The sequence below is a fragment of the Microtus ochrogaster genome, chromosome 8, assembly GCF_000317375.1.
Source record: "Microtus ochrogaster isolate Prairie Vole_2 chromosome 8, MicOch1.0, whole genome shotgun sequence".
Classification (NCBI taxonomy): domain Eukaryota; kingdom Metazoa; phylum Chordata; class Mammalia; order Rodentia; family Cricetidae; genus Microtus; species Microtus ochrogaster.
In genome coordinates this window covers 32,429,960-32,448,571 of record NC_022015.1, presented here as the reverse complement: position 1 = coordinate 32,448,571, position 18,612 = coordinate 32,429,960, and the positions used below count along the sequence as shown (strand labels likewise).

General features: G+C 47.8%; 1 protein-coding gene across 2 annotated transcripts in view; it reads right to left on the bottom strand.

Annotated features, from left to right (window-relative positions):
- The window catches only part of Inpp5a (inositol polyphosphate-5-phosphatase A), a 200,437-nt gene that overhangs the window by 11,567 nt on the left and 170,258 nt on the right, over positions 1–18,612 (bottom strand). For both annotated transcript variants that reach the window (XM_026781193.1, XM_005351446.2), the window contains exons 10-12: positions 12,788–12,883; positions 12,629–12,703; positions 4,532–4,605 (exon numbers count right to left, since the gene is read on the bottom strand). In XM_026781193.1, the coding sequence (XP_026636994.1) occupies positions 4,532–4,605; positions 12,629–12,703; positions 12,788–12,883 (245 nt within the window). The remainder of the gene's footprint in view (positions 1–4,531; positions 4,606–12,628; positions 12,704–12,787; positions 12,884–18,612) is intronic.

Here is an 18,612-nt window from a genome sequence, read left to right as displayed (position 1 = left end):
ATATGGACAGACGACATATGCATATATTATACTATACTCATGTACACAAACAGTTCATCATATACACAATCCTATATATCATATATTCAAGCCCCATATAGTATGTGCACATGCACATATATGAGCAAAATATGAACAGCACTTTCTGTGCAAACATCATCACCCATGGATATCTACACACACACACACACACACACACACACACATTTTTATGCATACAGTATGCCTAAGGCTAGCTTTTTTATTTTTTTATTTTTTTGAGGCAGGGTCTCCCTGTGTCACTGTGAAGCCCCAGCTGACCTGGAACTCACTATGTAGATCTAGCTAGCCTCAAACTCAGAGATGGTACTGTCTCTGTCTCACAAATATTAGAATTAAAAATGTGCACCATCACACCTAGGCTAAGACTACCTATTGTATTATAGACTAGAATGTATCTGTTACATACTGTTAGGTTTAAAACCTGGGAAATGTGGGTGGCGTGTCTACTTAATATATCAAAGCAGACTTGACTGCCAAGTTCTCCTGGCATCCCTCAGTCCCTACTTGTTACAGGGTTCTCCTAGCTGGCAGAACTTCTCCAGCCTAGGGGCTGCGCTGCCCTTCCCTATATACTAACCATTTTCACTGCCCCATTCCTTCCCTTTGAGCCTCCTGGCTGCTGCACCTGGCTCCTCTCTCCCTTCTCCTTCCCCTCTCCTCACACGGCTTGGAGTCCTGTTCTCTCTGGACTCTCCCAATGCCTCCCTTCTGTCTAAACTAAACTCTCTCTCACCACAGCCAGAAGCAGTCAGGCCCTTCCCTTTTTCCTTTTGTCATTCACACACCACTGCTTCAGTCACCGGCTCCTTCTGTTCACACTGGAATGGCTCTCCAAACCGCACATGACAACACCATAGGGACTGCGAACTGTTTGATCGTCTTAAGTGTTTTGAGACATGATTTTCCATGTATTTTCCAGGCTGGCTCCACCTCCTGATCTTCCCAAGTAACTGAGATTACAATCACAGCCACCATTCCCAGCTTGTCACAGTTTTAAATGCAGTAGAACCAAATGGAGAAGGAACATCAGTGCTCTCTGGGCGTGAGGGGCATCATCCGTGAGGTGGTGGTGGAGGACACTATGTGTATCCTGAGTTCTGGGGACAGGTCTCTGAGCCTTTGCTGAAGCCCGTGCTGAAGAAGCATGTTATGACCAGAAGAGAGTCAAAGGCCTCTCAGAATGTGGACTAGAGCACACTCTGGACATAACATTCAATTCAGATCATCTCTCCTTTCTCCCTATCCATCGTGAAAACTTGAATGCTATTTCTAAATAAAGAGAAATATGTGTAAGACTAGCCAACAGGTACTGGTGCCTTCCATGTGTTCAGTATACAATACTGAACATGTTCAGTTTACAATACTGAACATGTTCAGTTCATGTGGTCTCCATGGAGTATGCCTTCTGAGATGGCAGCTGGCCTGGGCACACACATCCTCTGATGTGTGATGGTGAAGCCAGAGAGGCAAGATGTCCACAGATGCCAGGGAGGGCAACTTATTCAGGCTTCAGGGGCATGAGGGTCTATATGTTCTATGTCTGGATCCTGCAAGGTAGTAACTGACATGGACAGGTGGTGAAGTTTGCCTCAGTACCCAACTCCAAGGGGTGGGAGGCAGAGCAGGACCCTGACCACAGGGCAAAGCTCAGTCTCATGACCAAAACAGACAAGAGCTACATGATGGGAGTATGAGGCCTGCAAGGCAGGGTGCTTCTAAGATAACTGTGACCAATGAGGTAGATGAAGCTTGCTGGTGGGAGCCTCTGATCTGACATGGGATACAGATGCTCTCACAGCAAATACCCCAAGTCCCTCCACTAACCTTCACTGCTGATGTCTGTCAGTCTAGCAGACTACCAGTTCACAGAACAGACTGCCCCTAAGTCTCCCTGGGCTGGGTGCCTGGGTGGACCCAGCTCAGGGTCTCAAAGCCCAAAGAAGAGGCAATAACCCTGTCATGCCTAAGAGTGCCTCTGCTCATTGGGATGATGGCATTATGATTCCATTTCATTACTGGCCTTCCATTGGGTGACTATCGGTTCTCTTCACCTTTCAGGCTAGTATGACATGTGAATTCTCTTCACAACTCAGAATGTGACACCCTCACCAAAGAAGCCCTGCTTTTGAGGGCTCACATTATTTGCCTAGCTCTACCCTAATATCCAGGATGCTACCATATTTTAAGGGTAACTTCCTCAATTGTCTCTGAATATCCCCTATGATGAGCACGTAACTAACTCAGTTCTGGAATAAGAATACAGTCATCTTGGTGGGCGGTGGTGGCGCACGCCTTTTAATCCCAGAATTCGGGAGACGGGCAGGTGGATCTCTTTGAGTTCGACGCTAGTCTGGTCTACAAGAGCTAGTTCCAGGACAGGCTCCAAAGCTACAGAGAAACCCTGTCTTGAAAAACAAAACAACAACAACAAAATATGGTTATCTCAGGGGTACTCTGCATAACTAATCTTTCCTGAGCGGGAATATGGGAATCTTGGGCACTGTGTTGTACAAACCTCTCCCCATCTCTGATCACAGGGATGGCTCCTACATTTTTTCCTCTTTGTGCCAAAGACTGTGCCTTAAAAATCTACTGATGTCTTTGCTTCCCATTCTCTACTTCCCTGAGTTTGTCAGGGGATTTGATCCTGACAGACAGGCTGGAGGGGGTGGGCCTACTCCCCACCAGCCTCAGCTTGGCATGCGGAACTTTCCTGGGAGGCTTGTGGCTCCAGATGCTGGGGTCATCATTTAGGGTCCCTTCTTGATAACACAACATTCAATTGACTAGAACATGCCAGTATGTCAAGATGGCTTCAACCCTGCTCCTGCCAGCTGGAGAAAGCAGGTCCCTTGGTTGTCATGTGGGTCAAGAGTTCTCTCTTAGCTGCTTGGGCTTAGACTACAAGGCCCTCTGGGTTTTCAGCCTGGCCAGGTCCCAAGCTGTACCTTTGGTGTTTAGGTAACTTTCAAGACTGCAACAGTGAGAGAAAAATCTCAAGACAGATGCTAAATCCAATGCAGAAGTCTTGAGGGGCAGGCATGTCCCCATCCTACTGCAGACCCTGGACCTCTCAGCTCTTGGCCAAGCATATGTATGTTTCCACAAATACCATGATTCGCTGGGGATATTCAGAGTGTCTGAGAGTAACACGAGGGCCAGAGCAGGTCCCTCAAAGCTTGACAGGATGTACCTGGTGAGTCACTTGGTTGCCCATGAATGTGATCCAGTGTTATTCTGGTTACCACTGGCTGTAGGGCCAGGTATTCTGGTCAGAGTCTCATGAGGTTACCTCCTGGAGCCATGCTGCTAAGAACCAATATGTTAAGTGTCTAATATCTTGGCCTGGGCACTAACTAGATGTCTGGGAATTACTAGGGCCTGTGGCCCTGCTTCCCCATCTCCAAAACTCTATTCAGTCCCTCACCTTAGTCTTCTAGGTCGGGGGTATGGGCTGGCAGCTGAAAAGGAAGGAACCATAGGAGTCTAGTCTGTGCAGGGATGGGTCTCCCCACTGCACGTTTGATTATGTCCAGTTGGCACAGAGATAGAGGACACTGGCAGAGAGGGGAATAGCTGTCTGGCTGTCAGATGCACTGGATGCAGGACCCTCATTCTGAGGAAAAGATCCCCAGTATTTCCTGCCAGGCAGGTGTGAAACAGGTACCAGCAGCATGATCAAGTTGCTGGCCTAATTCAGTCTGTTGGAAAGTTTCCTCACCACTTTAGGTCACAAGACTTGGGATCTGACACAATCAAAGGGTTGGGAGGAGGACACCCACAGCTGCTGGAGGCTGTGCCTGCAACAATCCTTGTCCTCAGGAGCCACCTTCTGTAGACTGTGTCCAGGAAAATGCAAAGCCCAAGAGGCAAGGCACAGCTGCAGCAGATGGTGGGTAAGCCTGCAGCTTACTTGGGTCCACCACATAGCACACACTATGTTCTGTTAGGCCTTTTCCCTTGCTTTACACTACAGCACTCTGAGACCCTGGATGTCTCAAGGGAACCAGTGCCATTGTTGCAGATATCAAGATTCCAGGAGCACCAGAGTGAAACACTGAGTACTTATCTGCTTCAGAAAGGTAGATTCAGAACTCCCTGCCAGGCAAGCCACACATGGTGAGTCTAGGTTTCCGGAGATCCTGTGCCTGCAAACCTACAACTTTATTTTTTCACATTGGAAAGAGGTCTTAAAAAAATAGAATCATTTATTACTCACAGCCAGTCTTTTCTTCCGGCCATAGAAATGACGGAAGGAGGTGTAATTCACACACATAGGTGTATGCATGCAAACAGATGCACACAACACAGGGACATACATGCAGACAGACACACGTGCAAGATGCCATGGTGATATGTACAGAGGACACATACAGACAGACACATGTGCACACATGCACATGGATGCACACACTGACACTAACACACAGGCACACCTGAGGAGATGCTGGGAAAGTTGCCTGCTCTTGACAGGTACAGGGCTCCTTACCTGGGGGGGAATGAGATGTCCAGTTCATACAGTCTGTCCTTAAAGACAGACAACTCCTTGTCAAATTCCAAGAGCTAAAGAAAAGAAAGGAAAACAGAATCACTTGATTTCCTTACTGGAAGGTGGTGCTCTGTGTGTACCTGGGTTGTGTGCAAGTTCCTAAAAGCAGGAATGACTGAAGCGTCCAGGGTGATCTTGCCCTACTCAGAGAAGATCCCCCACTACTGAGACTCTGGGGTGCCACCTGGCTCTACCATCCAGCTGCCTCTGCTGTGAGCAGTGCAAGAACAGTGCTCAGACTGCCTGGTCCTGCTCACATGAGACACATGAATACGTCCCAGAAAGCATGCACCTGAGTGGGACCTGGATATCCTTTCCAGAGCGAGGGGTAAATGTCCCAAACCGAAAGTGACCCTCAGATGAGCAAAACCAACTCAGCACATCAGAAGCTGCGGCTGAGCCTGCACATTGGTGACAGTCTAGAAGCCAGCTGGGTGGAAATATTCACTATGGCATGCAGGGAAAGCGGCAGGCAGCCTGGCTCCCTCAGGAGGCTTCCATCAGAGTCCTATGCCTGCTGGAAGGAGAGCTCCCCACCAGCCATGGCTCTGCCCAGTCACCATGAACACCCTGTGGGACACTATCCATTAATCATGTCCTACGCCACAGCTGTGTGTAGCCATGGCATCGTTCTGGGGCTCCCCTCAGAACCACACCATGTCTCCACTTCTTCCTACCACCTCATCCATCATTCTCGAATGCGCAATTACCAGCATGTGTACACTGTAATTACTTATGTGCCAGTCTGCTACCTGCTCACTGGCATGGCTCTTCTTCCTGCCTGCCCCTCGCAGAGCTGCCTTCATCAGATCAGCACCAGACTGGGTGCCACTCCTAGCAACCAGAGTGACTTAGCCCTGGATGAGGGTTAAGTCAAGGCCAGTCAAAATCCCCCTCTGAGGTGATTATGTTTATGCGAGAGGAGAAAGAGTAAGCTATCACTCCAGACAGAGCCTCCTTATTAATTTCATAACTTCAGAGCCATGCGGTGCATGCTAGACATTCACAGACTCAAGCCAGAGGGTCTCAGACCATGTCTGGCCTGGCTCCAACATTGGCTTCCATTTAGCACTACCATGGTCTTGAGCATATGAAGAAAACAGGAAGAAACAAGTTTGCTTGGAGGTGCTGCCAGTGTGAGTCCAGAGCCAGTGTTCCCTAAAGGTCTCGGCTAAAGCCTGTGGTAGCTCAGAGTTACAAAGTACAATAAGCAACAGGTGCATTGACCCAAAGCACAGAAGCACCTGCTCAGAGTAGTTTCAGGAGACTGGGTGGAGCACAGCGCCCCACCCTCTTAAATCCCTTCTCTTTTCTATGTTTACTGTGGACTTTTAAGGAGTATATGCAACCCACTGAGGTCTCCTGAATAGGCTCCTGAGAGGTGACTGGAACTCCACTCTTCAATTAAATGACTCTATTGTTTCTGGTTGCCAAGGTTCTGGACTGTCTACTGCCTTTTCACGCATTATATGGCAACTTCTTCAGGTTACTGTAAGATTTCTTCCTCTTGTCAATGCTCTGTTTCACTTGGTGTCTGGATTTTCCATTCTTTCAGCTCAGGATACACCGCTTCTGAGGATCTTTGATGTAGACAGGTGTGAAAATCGGCAGGTAATCTCTTCCTGCTGGAAGGGGCCCTCTGTCCACCCATCTTGTCTCTGCTCCATACCTCCTGCCACACTAAGCTTTAGCGCTGTTTCTGGGCCACTCTTCCACTCAGTCTCTAGTTTTTAAATCCTGTCTTCAGCTATGTCTACTCAGTCTGGATGTTCATCCATTTACTCCCAACAACTACGATCTTAGAAGCTCTATATATCCCCAGCTGTCTGACATTTTGTGGGTCTTCTGTGCCTCTGGCTGTTGTCTTCAGACCCTTGATCAAAAGTAGAGTGCTTCTTCCATGCTCTGCTGGCTGAGGCTGTGAGCTTGTCTTTACTGGTTCAAAGTCTGAGAAAATTTCTAGTTGTGAATGTGGTCTACCACACAGAAGATTCTAATCCACTCACAGAAAATAAACAAATCTGAGTCCTCACAAGGAAGCTGTGGGCTGGACATTCACTGGCCTGTGGCCACCTGCTGGTCTGAGGCCCACTGTACTAGAATGACACCTGCCTGGGCCACAGAAGTCATCAGGTCAGTCTTCTGGCCTTTGTGGGCTCTCAGTCTGCCCTACCTCCCACCCTGGCTCTGTTCAGACTTCTAGAAGCAGAAGGGGGACACAAAAGCTGGGAACACAGACAGGGACCCTGCAGAGCTGGAATTTAGGCCAATGAGACTTATTTAATCTTGGATAATGAAGTACTGTCTTTGTGCACGATTAAGTGTTGCTCAGGAGTGGGCAGTCACTGCCTCTGACTGCCAAGGTCCACAGGAGTTTGTGAGCACAGGAGGGGCAGATAAAGCATTTGAATCTTTAGGCCATACTTTTATCTACCTTGCATATTCCTCCTTTGCACCCACAGGCTTCTGACATGAGAAGGACAGATGAACAGGGCTAGCCAAGGGTCCATGCCCACCCACTAGTCATACAGTCTAGGTTTCCAGTTTTTCAGTTCTGCCATGGCCCTGGTACCAAAGCCGTGCTATCAACATTAAAGTTTTTTGACAAGCATTCTGAGCACATATATGTGTGTGTGTGTGTGTGTGTGTGTGTGTGTGTGTGTGTGTGCGCGCGCAATATACATGACTGTAAATATGTACATACACAGCACTATATATATACACATACATATACACACAAATACATACACTCATACACATGTACACATGCCTGCCTACACACACACACACACACACACACACACACACACACACACACACAAATACTTTGTTTCAAAGCTGTGGGCTGGGCTGAGGGAGTACATGGGAGACTACTTATATCAGACCACTAAATGCCGACCAGTTCTGGACATTTCCCCAAAGGTGAAGAAACTATAATTCTTGACATGCACATGAGTGTGTCCGTATGTGTGTGAGGATGTTGAGTACCTATGACTCTGACCTCATGTGTGAGGGTGGCCTTCATTGTCACTCATCCAACATTCTCCAGTTTCAAATGTTCTCAAGGCACTGCAGCGCTGTGCCAGGATTCCCTGAGAGCCTCTTCAGGGTTAGCACCTAGTTCTGGATGGCCAGGGCCTACCTGTTAGGCTCCTGCCTGAAGTCACCAATGTGGACATCATGTATCGCCTTCCATGCAGGGAAAAGCGCTGCTGCAAGGATTTGCCAGAAAGATCCGGCTAATAGTGACAGATCCAAGCATTAACCCACTGCACACACAGGCACACGCTCCAATAAACACAACCATACACAAGTTTGTAAAAAGAACAGTGTGAAAAAAGCCTGGGTTGGAGGGGAATGTGTGTGTGTGTGTGGGGGGTGGGTCAGACCGGTAGAGATTTGGTCTCCCTAGTAATGATCATGCAGGGTCTGTCTATCCTATATGGGATATTAGACCTGAGGTACCTATCACCAAGGTACGGAGGAAACTGTCACACCATGGCCTCTATTCTAAAAGAACCTTTCCTCAATTTTGTAATGTTTAAAGGAAAAAAATACTGAATTTGGAATTTGAATTTTAAAAACTACTTAGATGGTAAGGGAGCTCAGAAACAGCAGATGAAGATCCCCCAAGTCTTCTGTCCTTACTTCTTATGCCCTTCTGCCCATGTCCACCATTACTCCCACATACCCTAACCCGTTCCCAGCCTCATGCTGGAGGAGACACACGTGGACCCTGCCCTGCATCCTCCTGCTGGCTGGAGCTGCCTGTTGGTAGATGCTCTGGAGCTCGGATGTGCATGCTCTCTGACCGCACATTCACTCAGCTCCTGCTGTGCAGAGGGTAAGTACGGATGGGAGCCACTGGGTCCCTGCTCAAGGCTCTGACAGTTCAGTGAAACCCTGGTCCTATGTGACTGGCTTGCAGAATGCTCGAAGCTCCAGGACTGCCACATCAACAGGATGGAGGGGTTTAAAGCTGCCGCCACCACCCACACAGGACATCAACTGTGAGGAGTTTCTGATTGGAAATTGCACCACACTGCTGGTGAATTGATAATTTGTATCTCTTTGAGATTTTTCACAAACATGATAACCAATTTCACATGTATCTTAAACGTTCTTCTTGATTACAAAGTGTAAAGCAGTCCCGATGTGTGTGGACAATGATAAAGCAGCTGCTGGCCTCATGCATCTGTCAGGAGCCGTCCCAGCTGCACAAATTCCACTGTTGCTGCGTGGACACCGCACTGATAAAGAAAAAAGGGCTTGGAAAATCAATGCACCCGGAGCCCGGGCGGTTGCTAAACACACAGAAAACATCTCTATCCAACAGGCCAAGCACCTAGAAAATTCCCAAGCCCTGCCCTGGGACAGCCAAGGAAAATTTAATCTCTCCAAATCCTCACCAGGGCACTCCATCCTGCAGCCCTGACAGCCACACTTATAATTAATTATACAATTTCGATGGGAATATCGACTAAACAAAGCTATAAATCATAGAAAAAGTCAATACGCATGGACACATTCAATCATGTCCCGGCCAATGATTACTACTCTTAAAATACAATAATTATTTTCAGGAGCCAGCTTGAATTAAATTTCTGTCAGACGAGTACAAGACCGGTGGTTGATGAAGGATGCGATGGATTTTGGGGGCTGAGTCTGGCTCGGGCACATCCATCCTGCAGACGGTAGTTTGTTTGTAGTGCTTGTGGCACAGCGTGTTCAACCAGGCCATGAGGATGAGATTATCTCCACTGCTCATTAGGTTGAAGGGACTCAAAGTCTGGCTTGAGTGATGGTGGCCAATTCCTTTGAATATGTGTAATCTGGGCAGAGGCTGGGCATTAGCAGTATGCCCGGGACATTTCTGGAAGTATGTCTCAGATTCGGAATAGCAGCAGCCTTTGGAAGCAGGTATCACTTGAGGTCCATGAACCTGGCAAACCTGATGACTTCTTGGGTGAGCTTCTGGCAGATAGGCATGAGTGCCAAGAACTCACTTGGTGGAAATGCTCCCGACTTCAAAGCTGAATTCTTTTATAAGAGAGTCAAGTTCAAAACATTTCCTGGGTGTTCAAACTTTTTTTTTAAAAAACAACACCTTCAAACCCTTCTCCTACTGGGTTGTCTTGTCCAGCCTTGATATGAGAGTTTATGCCTTGTCTTATTGCATCTTGTTATGCTGTGTTCAGTTGATGTCCCTAGGAGGTCTGCTATTTTCTGAAGGGAAATGAGGAGCACTGAATCTGGGGGAGAGGGGAGATGGGGTAATGATTGGGAAAAGTGGAGGAAGGGGAAGCTGTGGTCGAGACGTATTGTATGAGAGAAGACTAACGAATAAACAAACAAATAAAAGCAAAATTGAAAAAATCAATTAGACGAACAAACAAAGCAGCAGGGCCTTTCTTACTATGCAGCCTTCAGTGGCCTCACACTGCCATCTTCTGTCTCACCTCCATCACCAGGTCTGCGATGACAGACTTGTACCGTGTCTATACATCTATCTGGACATGCTTAGTGCAATTTTTCCTTCTCCTTATTATTTTCCTCTTCTTAAAAAAATTTTGTGTGTGTGTTCATGTATGTGTGTGCTGGAGTGCTTGTCTACATCTGTGTGAATATATATGAGGCCATGGCTCAGTGTGAAGCGTCTTCTTCAGTCATTCTCTAAGTTATTTTGAGATAGGATTTGTCACTGGACCTGGAGCCCACTGATTCAATTAGACTTGCTGGTCAGGGAGTCCCAAAGAGCCTCCCCTTTCTCGCTGAGATAACAGATTCACACTGACAAACCTGGTTTAAAAAAAACAAAACAAAACAAGGACACTAGAGATCTGAACTTAGTTCACGGTAGGCACTTTAACCTGAACAATCTCCCCAGCCCTTCTTCTTTTGTTTCTTTGAGGTATGGTCTCATGTAGCCCAGGCTGGCTTCAAACTCTATGCAACTGAGGATAACCTTGAATTCCTGCCTCTCTTGCTTAAGTCTTATGGCAATAGAACTACAAGAATAACCACTCAAATTTCACTTTAAAGAAAGGCCAGAATAGTGTGTGCTGAAGGCAGATTATCTTCTGGAGAAGAACAAGGCTGGTCATTTCAGTGGCACAGCTAATTCTCATCTCTATGCTAAGACAGCTTTGCGGAGCCCCGAGACCCCAGTGGTACACCCCTGGATATTTCTAGGACTCATTTTTACATTCTCTTTCCCAGTGCTGCCCAAGGTCAAACTGTTCTCTCCTTAGCTGCTGGAGTCTCCTTATCTGTCTCTCTGCTTCTTCCAAAACATCCTGTGTCCTTGGTGACACTTGTATCCTCCATCTTGCCTTGTGCAAAGTACCAACTGACTTTACTTCTCTGGCTCAAGAGAGCAAGCTCTAGCGGGGCCCCCAAACACCTTCCCCTGGCCTTCCCTAAGCTTGGAAATCATGTAGAAGAGGCCAGTGTATACCACCTAGGTGCCCAGGCTCATGAGGTTCTTGCTCTACTCTTGTTTTTTCCAGAGACAGCAGCTCACTATGTAGCTTTTTGCCTGGCCTTGAACTCATCAAGTTCGACTGTGCCTCCTGAGTGCTGGGATTAAAGGCCTGTGCCACCACGCCCAATGTGATCTGTTCTTTTGAAGTGAACTGGAAAGTGACCTATACCTGTGCATGGCTGGCAGAATAACACAACCATTGCCCTAGGGAAGCCCCTCTAGTAGGAACCACCAGTGACCACAGTCTTTGAGTGACTGAGCATGCAAAAAGGGACCAGTGGGCACTGATGCAGGACCAAAGGAGAGGGAAAAGAATTCATCAGAGGCCGCTAAAGGAAGCCCTCCTATGGACAAGCAGGAGTAGAGTCAGGGATATTTGCAAGGTCAGCATGGCATGTGGCTGGAATGAGGTTAGTAATCAGTCCCAAGGCAGGTGGGTCAGGCCTGCCACAGCAGTGGCAATGGACTAGGCTTCTCGAGGAGCATCTGCTGGGCCTGAATAGTAGGAGGAGTTGGTGAACTCTGGGCCGGATGAGTAGCAAGGGGCTAGTGTGACTTCCTAAGAGAGGTTACAGCGTGGAGGGCTGGGCATGCAGCTCACTATGTTCTGGTAAATGTGGAGCTCTGCTGGGGGTGGGAGCTATAGTATGTCGTGACAATCTCTATGGTACAAACTCTACCTTTGTGGCCAAACCTAAACTACTGTGGCCACTGTATTTAATGGCCAGCAGGGTGTATTTAACCACGGCATGCACCTGCCAGCCCCAATACATACATACAAACATACATACATACATACATACATACAAACAACAGTTACATTCAGGCCCCTCTAAGTGCCAGTCTGCTTGTGGCTTAGATCAGCGCAGGTGCCCACGACTAGAGATGCCTTCCCAGCAGCCGTATTCTTGAAGGTTTGAGTGGCACATTCTTGACATAAATTTCAATTTACATGCATGTGCTTATATACACTACAGTTATATATGTATACCTGTACACACAAATGATACAAATGCAGTTATGTGCATGTGCACACACATAAACATCAACTAACATAATGCATGTGGACATATGCTTATATACTCAGGTACACACACACACACACCTGTACACACACACACAAGCACACACATGTACATATAGGCCTTGAATACACAAGCCCATAAGGACATGAGGGACTTGCTCGCTTCCATCACACATATGTGCAGCTTCTCCCTATTCAAAATTAGGTTCCAAGCCCGTGCCGCACACCTAAGGCCATGAACTCTCTAGTATCCACAGTAGCAGGCAGGGCCTGACTTCTCTCACTCAGGAGATTCCAGTGCTCATAGGTCATAGGAACACTGCGCTGCCCATTGACAGGATGATAATCCTGGCAGCCTAGCCTAGCCTGCCCCAGACCTATAAGTCACCTTCTCCAAGTCAGCCTGGAGCTCAAGTTGAACTCTGGGTGGCCTGAACACATGTAGATGTGCTTGTGGTACTCCAGGGCCAGGAATGTCTCATGGGAAGGATCCAGGATAACCACGTATATGCCTTAAAATAGAACTCACCGCAGTGCCGTTGTTGTCCCGGAAGACATCCTGGTTGAAGTAGTCGAAGAGCTTCTTTTCCAACTGGAGTACAACCTGCCGGGTCAGAGATGCTTCAGTATCCTGCACAGTTCCCACTCCTCAGGCTGGGGGTGGCTGCCCTTAGTCATGAACACTTACCTTCCGGTCATTGTCTGACTCCCGAAATATCAACTTTACAACCTCATTGGTATCAGCAGCCCGGACTGTCTGCATCGTGGCCTTTGTACAGAGAGTCTGCAAGAAAACAAGGGTGCTCAGTACCAGTCTGTCCACCCATTGCCCCAGCTGGTTTTACCCAAAGCCCATAATCAATGGTTTCCCAATGTCCAATGGGAAGAGAAGGAGATCAGTGTTCCTTGACACAAGGATTTCACATCCATCCAGGAGACCAGCTAGACAGTCCTTATGGGCTATCACTCAGAAAGCCCTCCACCAGGCTATACAAGGTTCTGACTGAGTATGGCTGAGAGTGCAACACAGATGCAAGACACTTATGCTTCTTCAAGAGCCAAGGTTTTGTTAGCAGTGTCCATGCCAGGCAGCAAGTTGAGCCCTTCAAAGGGCTCTATGTTGGTGCTGTCTCTCCTGAGCCTCCCCAAGCCCTATGGGGCTAGCTAAGGCTATCAAGCTGCAGTATGGGCCATGGCATAGGGCACTAAGTCCAGGAGGTCCAGAGTGGACGGTCAAAAGGTCAGAATCTCAGAAGACAAGTCCTGGGCTCTGGCCAGGAGTCAGGAGAACTGAGGGCGGGTGTAACAGGATACAAGACCAGCAAGTAGCCTGATGAAGTCAGCAAATGCTCGGACAAGCTTGTCCACCAAAGGATGGCTGGCTGTGGAGCAACCACTAACCTTCTTGTTGCATGCTTGGCTGTGCGTTTTTTGGTGCTCCTGAGCCAAAAACAACCAGCTAGAGCATTGGTTGATAATTAAATTCATGCCTGCTTGAATTAGCCTCAATACATGCAGGAAGGGGTCAAAAAGGTCACTCCCGAAAGGCAGGACAAAGTTGGGGACTGCCCCGCCTGCCAGGCACAGGAGCCACTAGAAGCAATAGCCCTCCCCCTCCGCTGTGCCCCAATACATACACTACAGGGGCCTGGAGCTGACAGGAGGATGAAAACAAGACACTCACAGACACAAATGACAATGCAACACAAGATGCCTAGAGCCAAAAGCAAAAGACCTCTTAGACAAATGAAGGTTCTCAGTAACAGCCTCTTGCCTTGACGATAAAGGGGGTGGCTACTTTATCAGCCAACCGATCATTTACACAAAAATGTGTATAAACAGCTGAGTCAAACAGAAAGCAAAGAGCCTTGTCACCTGGGCTGGGGTGATAGAAGGAGCTACTTGGGGCTAGTGACAGTCCTCAACTGGGCATATGTAAATGAAACATTTTTAGTTTTTATTTTTTTAAACAAAGAGAATGAGTTTTACTTAAAAGGAGATCAGTTTACTGGAAGTATCTGACCTTTTAAGGTTTCTATACTGCAGGATCCCTTGGGGGTCTGTGCTGTGAGGACCCAGAAAAATTGCTTAGGTTCAGGACTCTGTACCCTCATTTCTGCCTGGGACCCACTGAGGTGTCAGATACCCACTGGGCACAAACCTCAGGTGCTCCTAGGCAGCTGTGCCAACACAGCACCCATCCTATAAGGTGCATGAAGACAAGGGATGAGTAGAGTTAGCCAGCCCTATGTGCAGCATTCCAGCTCAGGCTTGCCACTCTCCAAGCACACTTCAGGCCAAGCCATTGACATTCAGGGCACAGATCAGCTAACCCAGCCAAGCCCCCAAAGTGGCTTTTGGACTCCGTGTCACAAATCAGTCTGGCTGCCTTGGAACTGTGGAGGATTAGGACAAGTACCCAAACAACCAGGGGCATCAAGGCCACCCAGCCCCCTGCATCCCATGGAGGTCTTGGCCCATCCTGATGCTAATGCGCTTAAGTGGCTTAAGCTGCTTTCTATGAATGGGGGAACGGCTCTGGGTGGGGGCACACAGGCAGAGGGCCATTGTGGCCACTGCAAGACGGTTCAGGAAATGCATGGTCGTGTCTCCTTGAAGGCATCTGCCCTCAACTGTTAAAAACCCTGCTTTATCTCACTCACCAAGCTGGCAGCTCCCAAAGGATCAACATCTGAAGGTCCCCAGAGCTGTGCAGGAGCCAGCCACCCCGCCCCCTTCTCCCACATCCCTTCTCATGGAACCTTTGCATTCACAGGTTGTAAAGGCTCCATCAGGACTGAGCAGGCAAAGCGGCCTTCTCTTGGCCTTTCAAACCCGGGAAGTCGTAACCACTCATGCAGAAAGCTGCCAGGCCCAGCCTTTCCGGCTCAACCTAAGGAAGGGATTTTACTCTTTTGAAAGGAGAAGAAATACTCCAAATGCTATTTTTAAAAACCATCTAAGATCCATTTTTACCACCAAAGGCTGCATCACAGGGCACTGGAAGGGTTGGTTTAGTCCTTAAATGGCTGTTTTGTCTCCTGGAAGATGCCGGGCTCACCATGTGCCAAGGATATGTTCACCTGCCTTTCCTGGTTTCTTCTTTCTTAGACAGCTACCAAACATGATGCCTAGCCTGGCGTCCCCAAGCCCAGGACACTGGTGACAGCAGCAGACAGCTGTTTTTTGTGCTATCAAATCACACAATTTTTACAGCTCATTAGATTTGCACAAAGCTACCTAGTAATCAGATGCCCTCATGTGAGAGTAGGCATTGGCCAGCTCATCCCAGGAACCAAATCTGCTCATCTCCTCCACTCAGGTGTCACAAACTACTCGCAGGGATCAAAACTTTATTAAGGGCAAATAACTGTTGGTCCTAACAGCAGGCCAAGTCTTTCAGGTGTAATGCGAAAGGGTGCTTAGAAAAGCAAAAACTACTGTGCTTTCTTTTTAAGAAAAAAATCTATCTATCTATCTATCTATCTATCTATCTATCTATCTATCTATCTATCTATCTATCTATCTATCTATCCATCCTCCAAACAGGTTCTCTCTATTATGTTGCTCTGGCTATGTAGACCAGGCCTGGCCTTGAACTCACAAAGCTCTGCCTGCCTTTGCCTCCCCCTACAAAAATATCTTTAAAATGGTATTTACTTGTGTGTGTGCACACGTGAGTGGATATGTGTGCATCACCACATGCATGTGGAGACAAGAAAACAATCTGTGGGAGTTAGTTCTCTTCTTCTACCATTTATGTTCCTGGGATGGAACTCAGGTCATCAGCCTTGGTCACTCACTGAGCTGTCTCATTGGTCCTTGTCTGTGCTTTTTGACACATAGGTCTACCTGGGGCTAGATAGTGAGTCAGCCTCAGCTGGCCTCAAACCTCAGAATAAGCAGATTGTAGCTCACCCAAAGGTCCTTACCACACTATCTCTTTATAGGGGCAGGGGAGGGTGCAGCATGAGGAGATAGTTTCTCAGTCCCAGGGCCACCTTCAAATGACCTCTGGACACTTTGGAATCTGCTTTGGTGACCTGGGAAAGGTTTTAAGCATGCTTGCAAGTTTTGGAGCTGCTCTTGATAATAGTGGTTGAGGCACACTGTAAAAATACATAAAGAGATTTTTAAAACTTCCTATCGGCAATGGAATCCAAGCAGGGCAGCTCTAAGCTCAGTGTGAGTGCATCTGGCTGGGCTGTTCTCCAGCAGTTCCCCAGCTACTAAGCTGCGAAACAAATCAAGCCACACTGCAGCCTCTTTGTGGTACCCAGTATACCAGCCTCCAAAGCCAGCAACTTTTTAAAAAAAGTATATTGGTGCATGCTTGTCAGGAGCTGAGAGTCCAAAATGGCCTTCACTGGGCAGGTTTCTCTTTGTACCTTGCCATGGCAGATGGTGCACTCCACCAGGTTGGGTTTCCAAAGGATCATTTAGCCCTGGGCTAGGCAGACAGGGACTCCTAGGTCAAGCTTTCACCACCATTCTCTATTGGTCTCTGGTACTAGAACTGCAGTGCCCACTGCAGCCCTGTGCCCACTGACCACCAGGACATGCTACTTGGGCCTCCTTGCCACACTGTGGGGCTTTTCAGGAAGCCAAGTGGTCTCAGCACCCTTGACACGGGCTGGGGATCAGGCAGGTAACTAATGAGGCTCTTGGAGAAATAAGAGGTGGTTAGAGCAAAGCAGATAGGAAGAAACCACAGCCTGAACAAAGGCAGGCCGGCATGGGGCAGGAGTCTGAGTACAAAGGGAGGGGCTGCAGGAGCCTTTGGGAAGCATGGAGGTGGTAGCGGTTACATGAAGCAATGAGGGTCACAAGAGAACCCTGTCTTTAGGCTAAGCCAGTGGAACCGAGGCAAGGGGTATGGAAATGTGAGAAGGGTGCCATGGCAGAAAGACAGCACGGAAAGTAGATGGACCAGGACTAAGCTGAGAAGTGATGAGTAGAACCATAGGTGGAGCCCAGATATGGGAGCCCCCTTATGGCTTATAAGGCTAGACTAGAAACAGGGTATACACAGCAGACAGAACCAGGGGTCTTTTCACTCCTCAGAGGCAGAGACAATTCAAATGTGTTTCCAAATTGCCTATTTAGATCACCCAGAAAGCATAGCAAATGCATCTGTGTTAAAGTCACTCCTCAACAGAGCATTTTTTTAAATTGAAAATTCATACAATATATTCCCCTCCCCCATTTCCTCTCAGATCCTTTCTACCTCCCTACCCTCTTCTTTAGAAAACAAACAGAAAAATTTAAAAAGCAAACAAATCAGAATAAAAGACAATGATAAAAGAAAGAGAAACACAAATATACAAAAACAAAATCCATGAAAACATAAAATTAGAAAACATAATATCCAAACAAAAGGCCAGTAAGATAAACAAACCAACAAGAAACAAAAAAAAAATCTACAAAAATACCATTAAGTTCATTTTGTGTTGGCTACTATCTACTGCTGGGCATGGGGCCTGCCTTTAAATGTGGTTTATATACTCAGTGAGACTCCATTGGAGAGAATTAATTTTTCCTTTGCAAGTGGTTGTCTATTGGAGATAGCTTTTTGGTTACGGATGGGAACTTGAGTCTAATTCTCCCTCTCAATGCTGGGACCTGTATAAACCTGTACAGGCCCATTGCATGCTGACCATTAAAAGTTTTTGTTTGCTTGCTTTGAGACAGGTCTCTCTACATAGCTCTGGCTGGCCCAAACTCACAGAGGTCCATCTGCCTCTGCCTCCCGAGTGCTGGGGTTAAAGGCGTGCACCACTGTACTCCACAACAGCTATATTATGTTTGTCTCTTATTTAGATGAGGTTATCTGCTGGTAGCTAAATGGATGAATGCCCCAGGTGGGTGCCTATCCCTTTGTGACATCCAGGGTTCCCCTGACATCTCTGCAGAGGGAGGAGGCATCCCAGGAGTGATTCTGCCAGGGTAGTGAGGGACTCTTTGAGGGGATGGAGGCCCCAGTCCTCAGCCAGGGCTTAAGCCAACAAGCCACACGCTGGCCAGCATCAGCATCTGCAGAACCCCTGAATATCTAGGAGGGGGAACACAGCTAGCATGAACTCTTCACTGGGCCTGCTTGTCTGGCCTCTGGCTAGAGCACAGCATCTCAGAATTTGTCCCAGGGGAGACATGGGCAGATTGGTGGACAGCTCTGGACCTTGCAAAGCCACCAGACACTCCATTGTCCAGCCCAGGACTGTGCTCTGGGAGGGGTTGACGCCTCCATTGTCTAAGGTAGCCTGTCACTCACCAGTAGCTGCACAAAGCAGTGGGGGCAAGGTTTAATCCTGACTTTAGTCAGCAGATGAAAACCAGAGGCCAGATGTCCCCAGGCTGTTAAAAAACCCGGAGCCTCACTATTTTTTTTTTTTTTTTGCCTTCCTTTCAAGAAGGTTTGGGGGGCAAGGTTTAATCCTGACTTTAGTCAGCAGATGAAAACCAGAGGCCAGATGTCCCCAGGCTGTTAAAAAACCCGGAGCCTCACTATTTTTT